This window comes from Uranotaenia lowii, chromosome 3, assembly GCF_029784155.1.
Source record: "Uranotaenia lowii strain MFRU-FL chromosome 3, ASM2978415v1, whole genome shotgun sequence".
Lineage (NCBI taxonomy): Eukaryota > Metazoa > Arthropoda > Insecta > Diptera > Culicidae > Uranotaenia > Uranotaenia lowii.
The window spans coordinates 277,708,369-277,724,597 of NC_073693.1; the positions used below are offsets into that span (position 1 = coordinate 277,708,369).

The 16,229-nt window shown below is 33.2% G+C and overlaps 1 protein-coding gene across 9 annotated transcripts in view; it reads left to right on the plus strand.

Annotated features, from left to right (window-relative positions):
* LOC129757215 (ankyrin-3-like) overlaps nt 1–16,229 on the plus strand; it is a 255,433-nt gene that overhangs the window by 177,383 nt on the left and 61,821 nt on the right. For all 9 annotated transcript variants that reach the window (XM_055754349.1, XM_055754350.1, XM_055754351.1 and 6 more), the window contains one exon: nt 4,432–4,533. In XM_055754349.1, coding sequence (XP_055610324.1) covers nt 4,432–4,533 — 102 coding nt within the window. The remainder of the gene's footprint in view (nt 1–4,431; nt 4,534–16,229) is intronic.

The window sequence follows — 16,229 nt, forward strand, 5'->3', positions numbered from 1 at the left end:
CATTGAATCCAAATATGCCATTTGTATTTTTACCTGCATTATCATTGATATTCAAGGCCTAGCTTTTAAAAAGGTTACAAATCTTTGAGATTTTTCTTTTGGCAAAATATTTCTAAGATACTCAAATTAAAGGTGCTTTATTAATGATGAACTTTTTAGAAGACCACGAGTAGTTTTGACTTCTGAGAAAACGGATGTTTCCTTAAACATTATTTGCTCATCAGAGTCTGGTAAAATATGAGAATTTTCAGGAGTTTTTTAAAATAAATTTTAATTAAAATTAATCTTAGATATTTTTTAAACATATGCATGTGAAAATGAGTTTGCAAATAGTTGCAGTCTTAAACAATATTGATAATGGAACTAAAATCTTTGAAATCCAAAGGTCACAAATGTTCTTCAGTGATATTAGAAATAGTTACATTTTTTTTTCCTTTTTAATGCATTTTTTCTCTGAAACAAGAATATCAGGTAAAATCTTAATACTTGATAAAACGGATTAGATTCAGAATAAGATTTTGTTTGTCAGTTCAGTAATTATCAATAGTTGATTTCAATCAAAACCCAGTAATTTAAAATTCCAAAATGTAATATCATGAAAACTACAGGTTTTAAACAGAATCTGACAAATGATTTTATTTCAGAGCGGCAACATTTTTCAAAATTAAGTTCAATCAAAGTCACCGAAAATCATGTTCTCTACACAAATCCTAATAAAATATAGTTCCGTAGTTTACAGATTCGAAAACTAAAATATATGTCATATCATATTTTGTAGTTGATTTGAATTTTATAACTTAGCTTTCACAGTTCGAAAAAAAATCATATTTATTTTTAAGGCTCTTTAATTTGAAAACGAGGGCAAAATTATTGATTTCATTTTTATTCTCAATGGTAATAGAATTACGAAAAAAAAATGAACTGATTAAGTAAAAAACACGGATAATCGAGGCAACAGATAATCGTGCCTGCGTAGAGTCGAGTTCGCCATATATTATTACTTATTTGTATTTGCACCGCGCTTGAAAATTCCCAAAAGAAAACATTATAGAAAAACATTTCTGGAACCTGATTGTTCAAAAAAGGTAGAAAAAATCTAAAATCAAAACAAAATATGTGTTTTATGTTAAATTCATCATGAGTTAATTTACCTAAAATTATCTAGTTCAACGACTTATAATGACTTTTTTTTGGCATTTAGTTGGGCGTATAATTGCACTACTAGATACCCGATGTGAATGATATTTTTATAGAGCACTCGAATTTAACAGTGAGCGAAACTATGTGTTTTGCATGTTAAATTATGGATCATCAAAATCTTCAAAACAAAAATTTCTACAATTTGATTTAAATTGCTTAAGCTTAAGCCCATCCTCTATTCCTTACTTCTCTTTTCCTTAGAGGCAGTTAAGAGAGTTTTAAATTTAAGTAGTATTTTAGGAAAAGCAAACACATACACGCAGAAAAATAGAAATTAGTTTCAAAGGAAAGTGCCGCAAAAACAAAAAATTCTTTTCTTTGAATTTGGGACAAATAAAAATTTCTTTGATTGATCTCAAATGCATTTTCTTTTGTTTCGAAGAAATGCTTTCCTTTGAATCAAAACTTTTTCTTTGTTTCAAATAATAAATTGCTTTTGATTCAAAAGACTTTTTGTTCAATTTTAAGAATTTTTTCTTTATTCCAATGGTATTTGGGTTTCAATTTAAAAGCATTTGTTCTTGAATTCTATTTCTTCTTCCTAAAAATTTTAGTACTACATATTAATTTTCGTCCTATTGGAAATAAAAAGAAATCAATTATGGGTTAAAACATTTTATTTCTATGTAAGTTCATGTTCACATAATCGATTTTCTCTTGGATTAGAGTTTTGAACCGGTACATCTGTAAATAAGAGAAGAACAAAATGAACACATGGATTTTTTACATAGCGCACATAATACAAATTTACGACAAAAATGCTTCTCTTGTTATGAAGCACACCAAAAACGATATTAGGCTAAATAATGCAAAATTGAAGTTGTACTTACTGAACGATATTTGTTGGCGAACAGTTATATTCGAACAGGTCATGATGGGTTTCGGTGCCAGATGTCTCCTTGGACCGGATCCGAAGCGATTAGTTGGATGAATGGTTGCTCTGAAAAAGTTTGTTAGGTTGACGGTTATTTGAAATCAAATTGATTTTGAAAGACCTACCTGGGAGTTCACCATCGTTTGTCCTCTTAGAGCTCTCGAGACTTTCCTACGCCGTATCTCGTGATTTCGGTGCTGCCTGGCTGTTGCGCGGCAGGAAGTATTCGCAGAAAATAAACAGGACTGATTGTCGGAAAAGCTTCTCGCCAACCCGTTCACCAAACAGAAGCTAATGAAGATGTGTCGACTGTTTGACGAAAAAATACTTTGATTCAAAAGAAAATTCATCTAAATCAATTAATTTTCACATTGATTCAGAGTCGAAAAAAAATTCTTTGAATTCAAATTAAAAAATTTGATTCAAAAATAAGGATCATTGGTTTAATGGAAAAAAAGTTCTGTTCAATATAAAATTTACTTGAATCAAGGAAATTGGATTTTGTTTCAATGTACACAAGGATTTTGAATCAAAGATGTATTTTTTTTTATCTCAATGGTATTACTTTTCGCTGCGTGTACTACACTAAAAATAGTATCACCGTTTAAAGACCGTTAACAGTTTTTCAAACTTCTTCGGTCGTAATAAAGTCGAATGAAGTAAAAAATAAAAAAAAATAAACAAAACTTGTCCAGCTTAAGTTTATTTTAATGGTTAAAGCTTTTTGCATTAAGGACCAAAAATATGAAAAACGGATGCGGCATTAGAATCCTATCGATTATGATTTTCTCCATAAATCAAGATGATTTTTAAATTCACTTTGTAGAAGTGAATAATAATGTTTCTGCAAAATATCTTAGTAGATTATTGCATTTTGGGCATTCTCCAGCATTCCAAAGGTTTTAAAGAGGTTTTTAAGAGATTTTCTTCTTGCACTAAGGAGTTTGACATTCGAACTATAATACTTTATCGAAATGCCCAATTTCTTCATTAACATGACGCGTGTACGTACACTTCATGTAGCAAATTTTCAAGAAGCCTTGCATTAAAACTTTAATAAAATCGATATTCTTACCTGACATGTTGATGAGAAGCATTAAACCTGAAAGAAACAGAAAAAAAATTAGTACCTTGAAATCTACTTTGTAAATATGTAATTTTGTGTTAGAGATAGACTTGTTTATTCTGAAAGTGTCAACTGAAGAAATTCATTAATTCAATCTGTTTTTAATGCAAAGCAATTTAAAAAAATGGTTGCACGTATATTTTTTTCAGCCCGAGTTGTAAATGAATGGATAATTACGTCGAGGGCTGAAAAAATGAGTTTTGCAGCAAGTTTCATACACAATTTTATGCAAAAATCGAAAAATACCCTTAAAAATTTATCAATTAACCTACAAGAAGCGCATGTCAACAAACAACAACATGCGGACGATTATGCCAACGACTGAAAAATTATGACCAAGTAGATCGTAGAATGTACTTTTCCACACTGAATTCAGTGTTGAAAAGTAGCTCTTTCCGGTACTGTTTTCAGTGTCGAAATATTCACTTTTCAACACTGAATTGCATGAAAACATTTTCGGAAGAAGTGTGAAAATTAAAAAAAAAATGAATACAAAATTTTGTTATTTCACAGACATACCTATACTTAATAATATAAGTCGGATTAACCTTCAGTAACGTTCATCTGTCTGTAAGAAATCTGCTGCGGTAATCGATTTTTAGCCGTTTTAATATAAACCTAACCCCAACAACAAGAAATTCCTTAAGGCCTTTCAGTATAAACTTCTTCAGCTTAACATTTAGATTCTCTATGATACTTTAAGGTTCTTTCGTACTCACTTTCGCAATCAGTGTGAATCTGAACTGAACAACGTCTTCATGTTTTTTTTTTTTTGTTTAATTGATCTTAAACACCGAGAAGATTTCAAGAAAGGAAATAGCTTTCAACTTTTTGCATAATCATCAGCTTAAAAAGTATACCGTTAAATTTTTCTCGATTAAATCCCTTTTGACAGGCTGTCATTCACCTGTGCAATCAAGATTATGTTACAGTCAACCTTCAAAAGAATATCTACATGTCATCAAAGGGTTCGTTCCATCACATCCACGTCAAAATGAAAATGTGACGCATGAAGACAGCGCACTATGACAAAAGCCTCAAAATAAAGTCATTTATCCGAAGCATGTTTCCATTTACTGACAAAATGTGGAACAGTTCCTTCGGCTGGGTACTGTTCAAACCACCACGTTTGCCGTATAATACGTAGTAATAACCATACACTGAATCGTTACAATCGATTTTCATCAGTTCTTTTTTTTTTCTCTCTCTCTCTCTTTTTAATCCTTTGCAGTCTGATGGAAACACCTCGTTTCTCCGCGCAGCTAGAGCAGGCAATCTAGAAAAAGTTTTAGAGCATCTTAAAAATAACATCGACATCAACACTTGCAATGCGGTAAGTAAAAGCGGGGGATAACTCGGAAGTGGGAAAAGGGCGAATTGAGACATGGACCAACAAGGAAAGGGGGGATGATGACAGGGGAAAATTTTATGCTGCCTGTTCTGTTTTGTTTGGTCTCGGCAAATATTTGCTCGGTATCTCGTTGTTCAGGGCGGCGTTTCAGACCGGATCAGTGAAACGGATCTATCCTCTCTTTTTTGCTCGATTTGCCCTTTACGTGGTACAAACTGAGCGTTTCGACGACCTGGGTGGCGCAATCAACCCTCCACTCCACCCAATGCATGATGAGGGCGGGTTTTCCGTACTGGTCCGGGTTGCCAATGTCGAGGAATTATGTAAATTAAGTAATTAAAGCTTAATTATCATGAGAAAAAACAAGCGAGTTAGGCACCGGAAGTAGAGATATTTCCTGCGTTTCAAAAGTTTTTACTCTTCTTAAAGATTTTTTTTCTGACTGTCTAACGCTCTCGGACTTCTAGACCTTCCGGTTTTTTTTAAATATTTTTGTTTCTGAACGTTTGACTTTCTGGCTTCTAAATAACTGACATTCTGAAGTTTTAACTGATTTTCTGATTAATTTTAATCTTTCAGAAATCGGAATATCTAATTTGTGCCTGCCTGCTTTTTAGACCTCATAAATTTTGACTAACTAGCTTTCTGACCATCTGATTTTCAAATAAGTGGAGTGTCTGACTTTTCGCCCATTTGACGTCCATTTATATGAATTTAATTAAGCAACGTTCTACCTTTACAACTTCCGGTTCGCTTTTGAATTACTGATTTTCTTACTTTCAAGCTTTCTGGCCTTCTGTTTTTTTTTTTTCAATTTCTGCCTTACTGAGGTTCTTACAATCACCTAAATTTCTGAGCTTTTGGTCTTCTGGTTTTCTGACTTTTTGACTTGTGTACGTTTTGGCTTTCTAACCATGTAACTCTTAAGGCAGAAACACAATACAGCGTCGGTCGTCGCGTCACGTCAGCGGTCAACGCTGTCGATAAGTACTAAAACGCGGACGCGACGCACCCGACGATTTTTGCATCACAATTCAGCGTCAAGAGACATCTTAGATGTCCGACGCTGTATTGTGTTTCTGCCTTTACTGGTTGTCTCGCTGTCTAACGTTTTGCCTTCCAGATTTTCAGACAGTCGTTACTTTCTAACATTATGGATTTTCTGACTTCTGACTCTTGAACTGTTTAACTTTATGATTCTCTTACTAGTTGACTTTCTTAGTTTCGCATTCTCTGCCTTTCTGACATTTCGCCTGCCTTTTTGCCTTGTCAATTTCTGAAATTTTTACCATTCCAGTTTTCTGACTTTCTTACCTTCCCACTTTCGACTGCCTGGCTGATGGTGCCCTGGTTTTTCAACTTTCTAACTGTATAACTGACTAACTACATATGAGACTTCCCGAGTTTTTCGCTTTTTGACTTTTTCAACTGTATGATGTTCGATTTTATAGCATTTCGATTTTCTTATTTCCGACATTCTGAATTTGTGACTTTCCCAGTATCAAACTTTCAGATCTTTCTTCCCCTATTTTTGACTTCCCCACTTTCTCACTTTCTGTTTTCCTGGTTTTCGACTTTCTGGCTCTCGAACTTTTATGACCTCCTAACTCAGAATATATAACCTTTGACATTCTTTCTTTCTGAATTACGGATTTTTTTATTTTGTAACTTTCTGGCTTTTCGATTTTTCATCTTTCCTACTTTTGTATCATCTCAATTTATGATTTTTTAGCTTCCTGACTTTCTAACCAAGGTCAACATTGGAAATTTTTCTAACTTTCGACCTTTCTAATTCCTTCACATTCTTACTTTCCAACCTTAATATCTGACTTGCAGACTATTTCTGGTTTCCTGAATTTCTGACTTTTTGCCTTCCTGATCTTATTTTAGTTTTCATTTCCAATTTTTGGTTTTCCTCTTTCTGACTATTTGATTTTCAGATATTATGACTTTTCGGCTTTTTGCGTAGATATTTTAAGATTACATGAATGAATGATTTCTGTTCTGCATTTCAATATTTTTTTTTTTATTTCTGACTTTCGATTTAAGGTTCGATTTTGGTTTTTGATTTTTTTTTGTATGTGCTGATTTCTGATTTCAGATTTTTCAGTTATCGATTCTCGAAGTTCTATGTTTAAATTTTGTTCAGAGTTTTGGGTTGAGAATCCAATTTTAAGAGTTTTGATTTTTGAGTTAGTTAGATTTTATGTTCCAAGTTCCAAGTACTTTTTGAGTGCTAAGTTCTTAGTTTTGAGTTTGGATATACCAATTTGGTTAAATTCCTCTATAAATGAACAAAAAAGAAACAGAATAGAGTTTGAAAATCTGAGATCTGAGATTTGAGATCTCTGTTGAGTTCTGAATTCTGTGTTCTAAATTTTTAGTTCTGAGCTCTTAGTTTCGATTTAAGACTTCATCCTTTAGATGTCAAATTTTAGAATTCGGTTTTCCTGATTTTAGCTTTGAAAGGTTTAAAATTTCTGAGTTCCAAGTTCTACATTTCGAGTTTAGAATTAAGAGTCCAAATTTTTGTCTTTTGAGCTCTAAATTCTGAGTTGTGAATTTTAAACTCTGAGACCTGATATTTCTTTTTGGGGCGAAATCGGCAGCAGTAAACGATACGCCGTATCAAACCGGACAAAAAAAACGACAACTTTTTCGGTAAGAATCACTTAGATGCAGATGCAGTAGACGTAAACTTAATTTTGTAATAAATTTTAGTCCCTGATAAAGATCCTATAAGGATTGAAACGTTGGATATGTAATAATAAAGTCGTGTTTACTTTAAAAAAAACTTGAAACTGAAAGCCGAGAATCAACCCACTAAAAGAGATCTGATATCTCATAAATTTTAGTCCCTGATAAAGATCCTATAAGGATTGAAACGTTGGATATGTAATAATAAAGTCGTGTTTACTTTAAAAAACACTTGAAACTGAAAGCCGAGAATCAACCCACTAAAAGAGATCTGATATCTGAATTCTCAAATCTGACCACTGAGCTTATAGTTGATGCCCTTGGAGCCAAATGGATAAATTCATAGAAGCTTGTTTCGAGAAAATACGTTTTTAGTGGTTATATTTGGTTATTTTCCATATATTTTCCAAAAGTTTGTATTTTTTTCAAACGTATAAAATCCGCAAATATAGTTTATGTAAAATATGAAAAATCGTTTGACATTATTAACTCAAAATCGACCTTTTTTGCACTTATACCCCTTTGGTTCTGAGGACCTCAGTTGGAATTTTAGATTCAAAACTCAAATTTCAGAGTGAAGATTCTAAACTTCGGAATTTTGATTTCTTTTTTTTGGAGTTATCGACTGTGATTTGATTTTCGTTGGTTGTTGAATGTTGAATGAAATTTCGATTTCGGATTTGGGATTTCGGATTTCAGATTTCAGATTTCCGTCTCTGTAGTTTTGAGTTATCATTTTTGAGCACTGTGTTCTGAGTTTTAAGTTCAATTCAAAGTTCATTGTTCCGAATACTGTGCTCTGAGTTTTAAATTCTCAGTTTTAAGTTCAACCCTAATCCGTCCTGGATTTTTGAACTCGTTAGAGTTCTTGAAGTGTCAACTTGATACTTCTGACTTAAGCTGCAATATCTCTCGCAGCGTTAATGCAATTACACCAGTAGAACCGGTATGAAATTGCCTTTCCGGTAAATATAATTTGATTGCGAAATTATTTCGTTTATCTACTCAAAATTCAGTGCAAAGTTAAATTTAGGTGTAAGAAAATCTAAAACATTGCAAATTTATAGAAAGTTCGAAAAACCGCTACCATTGAAAATTCGTAGAAAACTCTGTGTTTTGTATTTTGAGAATTTAAAGATACGAGAATATATCAAATTGCGTCAACTTTCCAATGTACTTCCCAAAATAGATCTACTGTGACCGAAACGATTTTGACGGTTCATTGATTGGAAATTATGGTTTTTACAGCACCGTTCTACATATTTTGTGGTCAAAATCTTCAAAAAAAAATTAAAAAAAAATAACCTTGTATGCAACATATAGCTTTCTTGAGCCTAAAGTAATTTTTTTTAGCATTTGGTTTTTAGCAGCTGGTTTACAGTCTTTTTTCTGCGACATGCTTATCAGATATATTTTATCTTAACCTTCAAATAACTTCAAAATGAACAGTTGTGCTGAATAATATTTGAGAAACATATTTGAGTTACATTAGGAGGATTTCAAAACTATAAATTTTGTATCAATCGGTTGAGAATTAGGAGAGATATTGTGATTTTAAGCGAGAAGTACTAAATTGAAGCTTATGGAGTTTTTTTTTGTCTAGGCTTTTCCTTTTTTTATTACCTTTTTTTATTTAGATGTACCTGAATAAAGTTACAAGTCGCAAAACTTTCAATATTGTCATATTGACACTCTAGAGCGGATAGGGGTCAAGTTCTTAGTTCTGAATTTTGACTTCCTATTTCTGACCTCTCAGCTTTTGTTTTGATTTAGAATTTAAAATGAGAAAATTTCAGGATTCGAATGTTTTATTTCGGATAACGGATTTCAGGTCATTTAATTTAAGTTTGAGGTTTAAGATTTCAGATTTCTGAGTAAACTGTTCTTTTGTTTGATTTTCTAACTCCCCCGTTAGGTATGACTTTATAGTTTTGTTTTTGAGTTTGGGTTTTGAGATTTGATTTCTAAGTTTACTTCAGAGTATTTTTTTTTGCATAGTCAAATATTCTCTTCTTACAAGGTTCAAAATGCTGAGATCCGAGTGTTTCACTTTATGATTTGATTTTTAATCAAAAGTTTTAGATTTCAGATAGTAAAATTCAGAATGAAGGTTTCAACGTTTACTTCAGATTTCAATTAATTAGATTTTGTGGTCTTCTTTAATTGATATTTTTCGGTGATTTACGACGAAAAATAAAACTGCTGTTTCATACGTTTCGGTTTACTAAATTTAAGCCATCTTCAGAAAAAAAAACTTGTTATGCCGCGTGTTTCCTTTAGGGCCATCGTCTTTCAAATATCGTACCACAAGAAAGTGCGGTGGTCAAAACCAAACAAATTAATTAGATTTGAGAAACTTTTTTATTTTGAAAACTTATTATAGATCTAAGATATTAAATTCGGATATCGATTTCAAGCTTACTTAACATTAGAAGTTTCATTTCAAATTTTAAGGTTTCGAATCCAAGATGTGTGATTTTGAATTTCGTGTTTCTATTTTTTGAAATTTCTAAAATCAGATTGATAATATTTGCGAACTTGTACAAACAAACTAAAAGTTTTTGCTTTTTCTATCGAGTTATGGTTTCGGAAAAGCATGTTCCAAAGTTGGGCAGACTAAAACCGTTTGACTGTTGCAAAAACCTAACTGATTGCAGAGATTGAATGGAAATATTGTTGAGAAACTATTTTACTCTTCAGTTGCAATGATATTTTCATCAAAACGAGACCAACATTATTTGTTTCTCATCAGATGACATTTTTCTATTTGGTAAGAATTTATATATTTAGATTCAAACATCAAATTCTGTATCTAAGAATATCAGCTTTTCTGATGGTAAAAGGAGGATCACCTAATTGTGTCACTTGTGGAACTAGAAACGATATGACTCACTTTTTAATTTTTTGAAATACGATAGTTTTAGACAAAAACATTCGATAGTTCCAAATCCTTGCACAAGTCTGAAGAACGATGACCAAACTAAAGAAAAAATGGTTGAATTCTTAAAAAAAATCTAAAATTATAGATTTACTATAATTTAGCCTTAAGTACGCTAGGGGTGATTGACACCAGGGTTAAAATCCCGTAAATAAATCAATCTGTAATAATAATAATAACATCAGTTTCAGATTTAAAGAATTTTAGCTAAGAGTTCCGAAATTCAATTTTCAATTTTCAATTTTGTTTTATTTCTAAACGAATTCAACCATAAATATCTTTCAGTTAAATTTTTAATCCTAGAATCAGAATTGATTCCAGATTTGAATTTAAAATGCAATTTTCGGTTTCTCGCATTTTCCCTGAGTTTTTTTCGTATAGTCTCACGAGATTCCTGATTCTTAAAAACAAAAAAATCGGTCCTTAAAGGCAAGGTCTTTTTCTTCCTGTAACAAGTGTTTAAATTATAATTTTTGAATTAAACCAGACAATAACGAATTATAAAAATACCAAGTTATGAAAACTTATTCAAAACAGCGGCAAATAAGTAAATTTAAATCACAAATAAGGTAATTTATAAATCTTATTTGCAATCATCATGTATTTTTTTTTTTCAAAAACCTCGTTTGAATGCATGTAATAAACTTTATAAAACCCTATGCTTTTGAAGAAAATAGATCGATTTTTAAGACGTGAATTTAGTTCAAAAACTGTTTAATTAACTATTTAACTGTGATTTAACCCTTTCCTTCCCATGGTAGCACAGGTGATCCACAACTTTGCAAAGCTCGCATTTCAACTGGGAGCTTTGGATCAGCACCATTTTTTCACCGAATGTGTAGATAAGAGTAAAGAATCATTGCACGAAATTTGAAGAAAATCGGTTCGCTAGGTTTTGCTGGGCAGATCAAAAGCTGCAAAAAAGTCGGATTTTTTTCTAATTTAAATCAAGTTGTCATTTGTTGTACAATAACTTGCCAAGTTTTTATAATTTTTTTCCAATAAAAATACTGACGTGCTGAAGGTTGCTTATGCAAGCAGAATCAAATGATGGTTTACTTAGATTTCAACTAAAACATGTAAATTTTTGAGTAAGTAAAGTGGATCACTGGTGATACACTGGGAACAAAACGTACTTTTCTTCTAGTGAAGCTTCTATCAATACTCATGAAAATCATTTCGTCAACAAAAAAATCGCTTCAGAATAGTTATTTTATCTGCTTAAATGATCACATGTCTCGAAATATTTGTAAAAGTGCGTGATTTTCTCGAAAAACGGCATGTTTTGTTTTCCTTGCGCAAAGTGTCATGGCGGCCATTGTTCCAAGGCAAGAATGAAAATTTCAAATATTTCAATAAATAGACTTTCAAGGGATGCGTATACCAAAGAATTTTTTCTATCAAATATGATCGTTTTAGTTTGTCATCAATGAAGTGATGAAATTCCATGTTTTTATGCAATTATTTCCTGTTTTTCATTTGCACCCTATGTGTTGTTATCTTCCCAATGGAGCACATATGATCCACCTCAAAACCCAAATTTATCAAATGGATCATTAAAGTAGGCTTAAATTATGCATCTTTTGTTCTAGAACTTTCGCTGTAAATCAATATTTCTATTTTTAAAACGTGAAAAACCTCGTGGGAAGGAAAGGGTTAATATCAGAAATGAAGTGATGTGTTTCGTGTTGATTTTATCCATGCAACCACAATGATATTAAAATTTTCATTTCTTTTTCCTTAATTCATATGAAAATATTTTCTGAATTTTTATTTTACAACGGAGGACATATGGTCGGAATTCGTCCAGACATCAGCATTTTTCGAGAAACTTCACTTGAATACACAAATCAATCCATCAAGAAACAATCAGTAGTTTTAAATCCGAGAAATTAGTTAGTCTTGTAAATGAGATTTAAAGCCTGTTGTTTAAAATTTTTCTCATGGTGATGGCACTAAGTTCGGGTTGGTCAAACGCAACCAAATATTCGTTAAAATGGTCAATGGCATTTCTTGGTAGTATGTACTTTTTTTTTCTGAACCGTTTTTCTATTTAAATATAGATATCCCGGTTTTACACGTACTTTCCCGAATATTTGATACACATTTTTGAAAAAATCCGGTATCGCCCGGTTTCCTGGATTGCGTTGAGAAAAGTCCGGATATTGTCGGATTTATTCACTTTATTTGCAAAACCGAACAAAATCTCGAGTGAGTTATTTTTGCGTTTAAAAACGAATTTTTTAGAGCAAGACTCATCCAAATAATCATGAACGATTTTCTGAAAGCCTTAAATACAAATCGTAAATAGTGTTTTTTTTTTAATTTTAAATCATTTCTATGTTGAAACGACTTTATCATTCAATTGTGGGAACAAAAACGAGTGATTTTTAATATCGTCCAAACGCTTCGGCCATTTATTCTGGCCTTTTTCAGTGGGTAATACTTGTCGAGTTCGATTTTCATCTAATTTTTGTTGTGATCAAATATTTTAGTGTGAAATTTATTTGTGGATGTGCGTCGAGAATGGACAATAATAAAAATCTCTTGTATTTATTCCCACAATTGACTGGCGAAGCCATTTCAATTCCCAAAAATTAAAAATAATCCAGTCAGTAAATAATATTTATAATTTCTAGGTGTTGACCAAATTTGCCGGAGATTGCCCGGACTTTGAGTTGAATTTTTGAAAACAAATACCCGGATTTTTCAGGTTTTTAGATAAAATAGCAAGGATTTGCCTTACCTAAAGTAAACGACGAATCTCTGACTTCACGTCATAAGGAGATATCGACCTACAATCGAAGTTCCCATTTCTGATGCAATTTCAATTACACATGGATAAATTGTAATTTCAATTATGTGCATAATTCTTTGATGTTCCGAATTTTGGTTAAGACATTTCTATTACTTATTTAATACAATATTTGAGAACAGTCTGGCCCGTCCCGGTTGCCGGATTTCATTGAAAAAAGCCCTAATTTATTTACTTTATTTGGCAAATCAAACAAAAAAAAATGTGTTTTAATTTCTTTTTATCCATGCCTCCAAAGCGATTATTTTTATCAAGTTTTATAAAAATAGTTATGAAAGGTTTTTTCGAAGCCTAAAATACAATTCAAAATCTGTCGTTAAGTGTTGATGGAAATTTTTTTTTAAATTTTTTTTTCTTGATTTTCGTTGAGTAATTTCTGGGTTTTGGCAAAATTTGCCCTAATATTTCCATTTTAACCCTTTTAACACCAAACGACGATAATTCGTTGTTGCGATTTTTATGTACTATTTTTTGCTCATGGCATGAGACATATATTTCAAAAGTTAAAAAAAATGCATTTATATTTTGTAAATATCACTTCTATTTTAATTTTTAATTTTATTTTTTTAAACCTCCGCAAATGAGGCGATTTGGCTAGGTATAAAAAGGGGAAATATTATAATTCCACCCGAAGAATATCATTTTTCCACCGGCTATTTCTCGGTAACAACTAGAAACTGAATTCTACAATTTCATGATTTTTGAGTTGCTGGAAGTTTCAAGTTTAATTTTTCAGAAAACGGTTTGGTTGTTAGTTTCAAAAATTTTCAGTTATTCTGGTGCAACTGATTCCAGAAATATATGCACTGAGCAGCTGAGCCAAAAATTCTCGATTCCTTGGAAGGACTCCGAATTTTTTTCCCGCATTTTTTCCGATGGATTTTAAATCCCGAACTTTACTCGCATTTCCCGAATGAGTGACTGCCCTGGAATTGCGAGGCACTTATTTCTGGATTTGGAAATGTAATTCAAGCTTTGGGTTTTAATCAAATTATGTTTAAAAAAATTGGGTCCATAAGTGAAATACTGTTGTTGGAGTATATTCATATAACTCAAAAGTAGTCATCGACTACCTTTATTCGTATTAGCCATTTCTGGCATTTTTCATTTCTAATTTCGAATTATACTTCCTAGTTTCGATTTCAATTTTCCACTTTCCTGGGATTTGAAGATTCCTAGTTTTGGATTATAGATTCTTGTTGATTGATTTAAATTTTGTTTAAAATTTTTGACATCTGAAATCATTTCAAAATTTTTGTTAAACTTCAAAAATTAAGATTGAGGATTCAGAATCAGAGTAAAATAAAAAAAATAACAGAATTATTATGCGATTTGTACATTAACAGTATCAAAATTTGGAAACTATAATGAGATTTGTAAATCAGAATCTAATTCAGCCTAAAAATCCGATTTTCAATGCTGACAATGATGTCATCTTTCTGAACCTTCAAAACGAGCCCAAATTGTCGCGTCATGCTTCCGTCGATATTTTTATCGATATTTCGGACAGTTTCCTGCAAGCGCTGAAATTGACTTTAACGTTCCGGGTCCACTTGAGAGGGGCAAATGACCGCGATTAATCATTTTCCCCGACTGACGGACTGTTATTGAGACATAAAGGCCCAAACGAAACAAGCAAACACACCAGTTTGATTGGGCAGACACATTAGAATTATGTTTGCACAGAGGCCTCGAAGCATTAGCAGAGAAAATAGCTCATAAATTATGAAGGAACTCTCTGTCAGTCCGTCAGACGGATTTTCTAAGGGTTCGCATCACGGTAGATTCTTGGACGGACGCACTGCGCATGTCCTACCGATCTTTGGATCGGGACCGAGAAGTTCGGCCCTTTGCCGAAGGACATGCGCTCTAGGGTTTCGTTCGAAAAATAACCCGAAGAACCGGCATCCGAACTTTGAAGGATGATACGAGTACGACGACTACGCTAGGCTAGGTTATGGTTTGGTTGTGGAGCAAATCGAGCAAGCCGTCGAAAGCGAAAGTAAAACAACTGTTGTTCCTGCCATCGGCATGGACAGCATCAATCAAAGACGCCGACCGGAACAATGAACCATGGCAGGGAAACAAGAGGGATTTGCAAAAACTTGGCTATGAAGGTGTATCTATATAGGGGTTCGCTGCATTGATTTGTGCCGTTTAAACACACTAACACAAATGCAGAACCGTGACCTTATTTCGCAATGTGTTTGCAAATTAGGGGCGAAGAATTAAATACACATTTGTCAGTTTGTTGTGATATCGTAAGTTTTCTTTTAACGATTCTCCACTAATGTGATATTTGACGCTCAAACAGTACACCCTAACACATCTACAGGGTCCGGTAATTGAAGTGCTACATTGGAACTTACAAATAACTTGACCAAAAAAAAAGGTCAAGGCGCATATTCCCAAGCCCGCAGTAGCTTTTATGGTATTTTATCCCAGGATTCATGTAGATGGCGCTTCAAAACATGTTTTGTAGAGCAGATTTCGGACTCTAGACAGCCAAGTCCATAGGGTTCAGGTCAGACGGACTAACCGGCCACTCCGAGCTCGAAATTAACACTCAAAAAAATTTGGACAGAAAAAATTGGTTTTCTTTGGGTCGTGGGTCGTGAGCCAATGCGAAGTCCTGCTGAAAAACCCCAAGTTAAAACCAAAATAGGGACGTGTCCATAGTTTAAGGGCATGCCTTGGAACTTTTCCCGATACGTAAATTGATTTATCTTCAGGGTGTGGGGTTGATCTTCACCAGGGAAGTACGGGTGATTACGACCTTCAACAATGCAGGTTTCTGACGCCGGCTGGCCTTTGATACGTCTGCATAGGTTCGTGACTTTTCTGGCAACCAAAATCTGCAGTTCTGTTTTTCACGAACCGCTGATTGACGACGAATTCATCGGTAGAAAACACCATATTTACCCAAACTTCCATGCGCGGCCCGTGTAAGCTGCGCGTATCTCTCTTTTTACGTATGCTTGATTTTTTTTCTGCTAGAAAGTCTTGAAACCTTAGGATTTTATAAGGCTTGGTCTAAAGATCATTTTTCAAGATCCGACGGCGGTTTTGATCCGATATGGTGAAATGTATCGGCGATTTAGTGATTTCCCGCAAGGCGCATCTTGATAATCTTCACCATTGTAGGTATCGCCACTGTAGCTTGACGACCCCCACGATACCGTTATTTGGTCCTTCTGATCTTCAGGTATCGTCCAAGTGTAAGGCGAA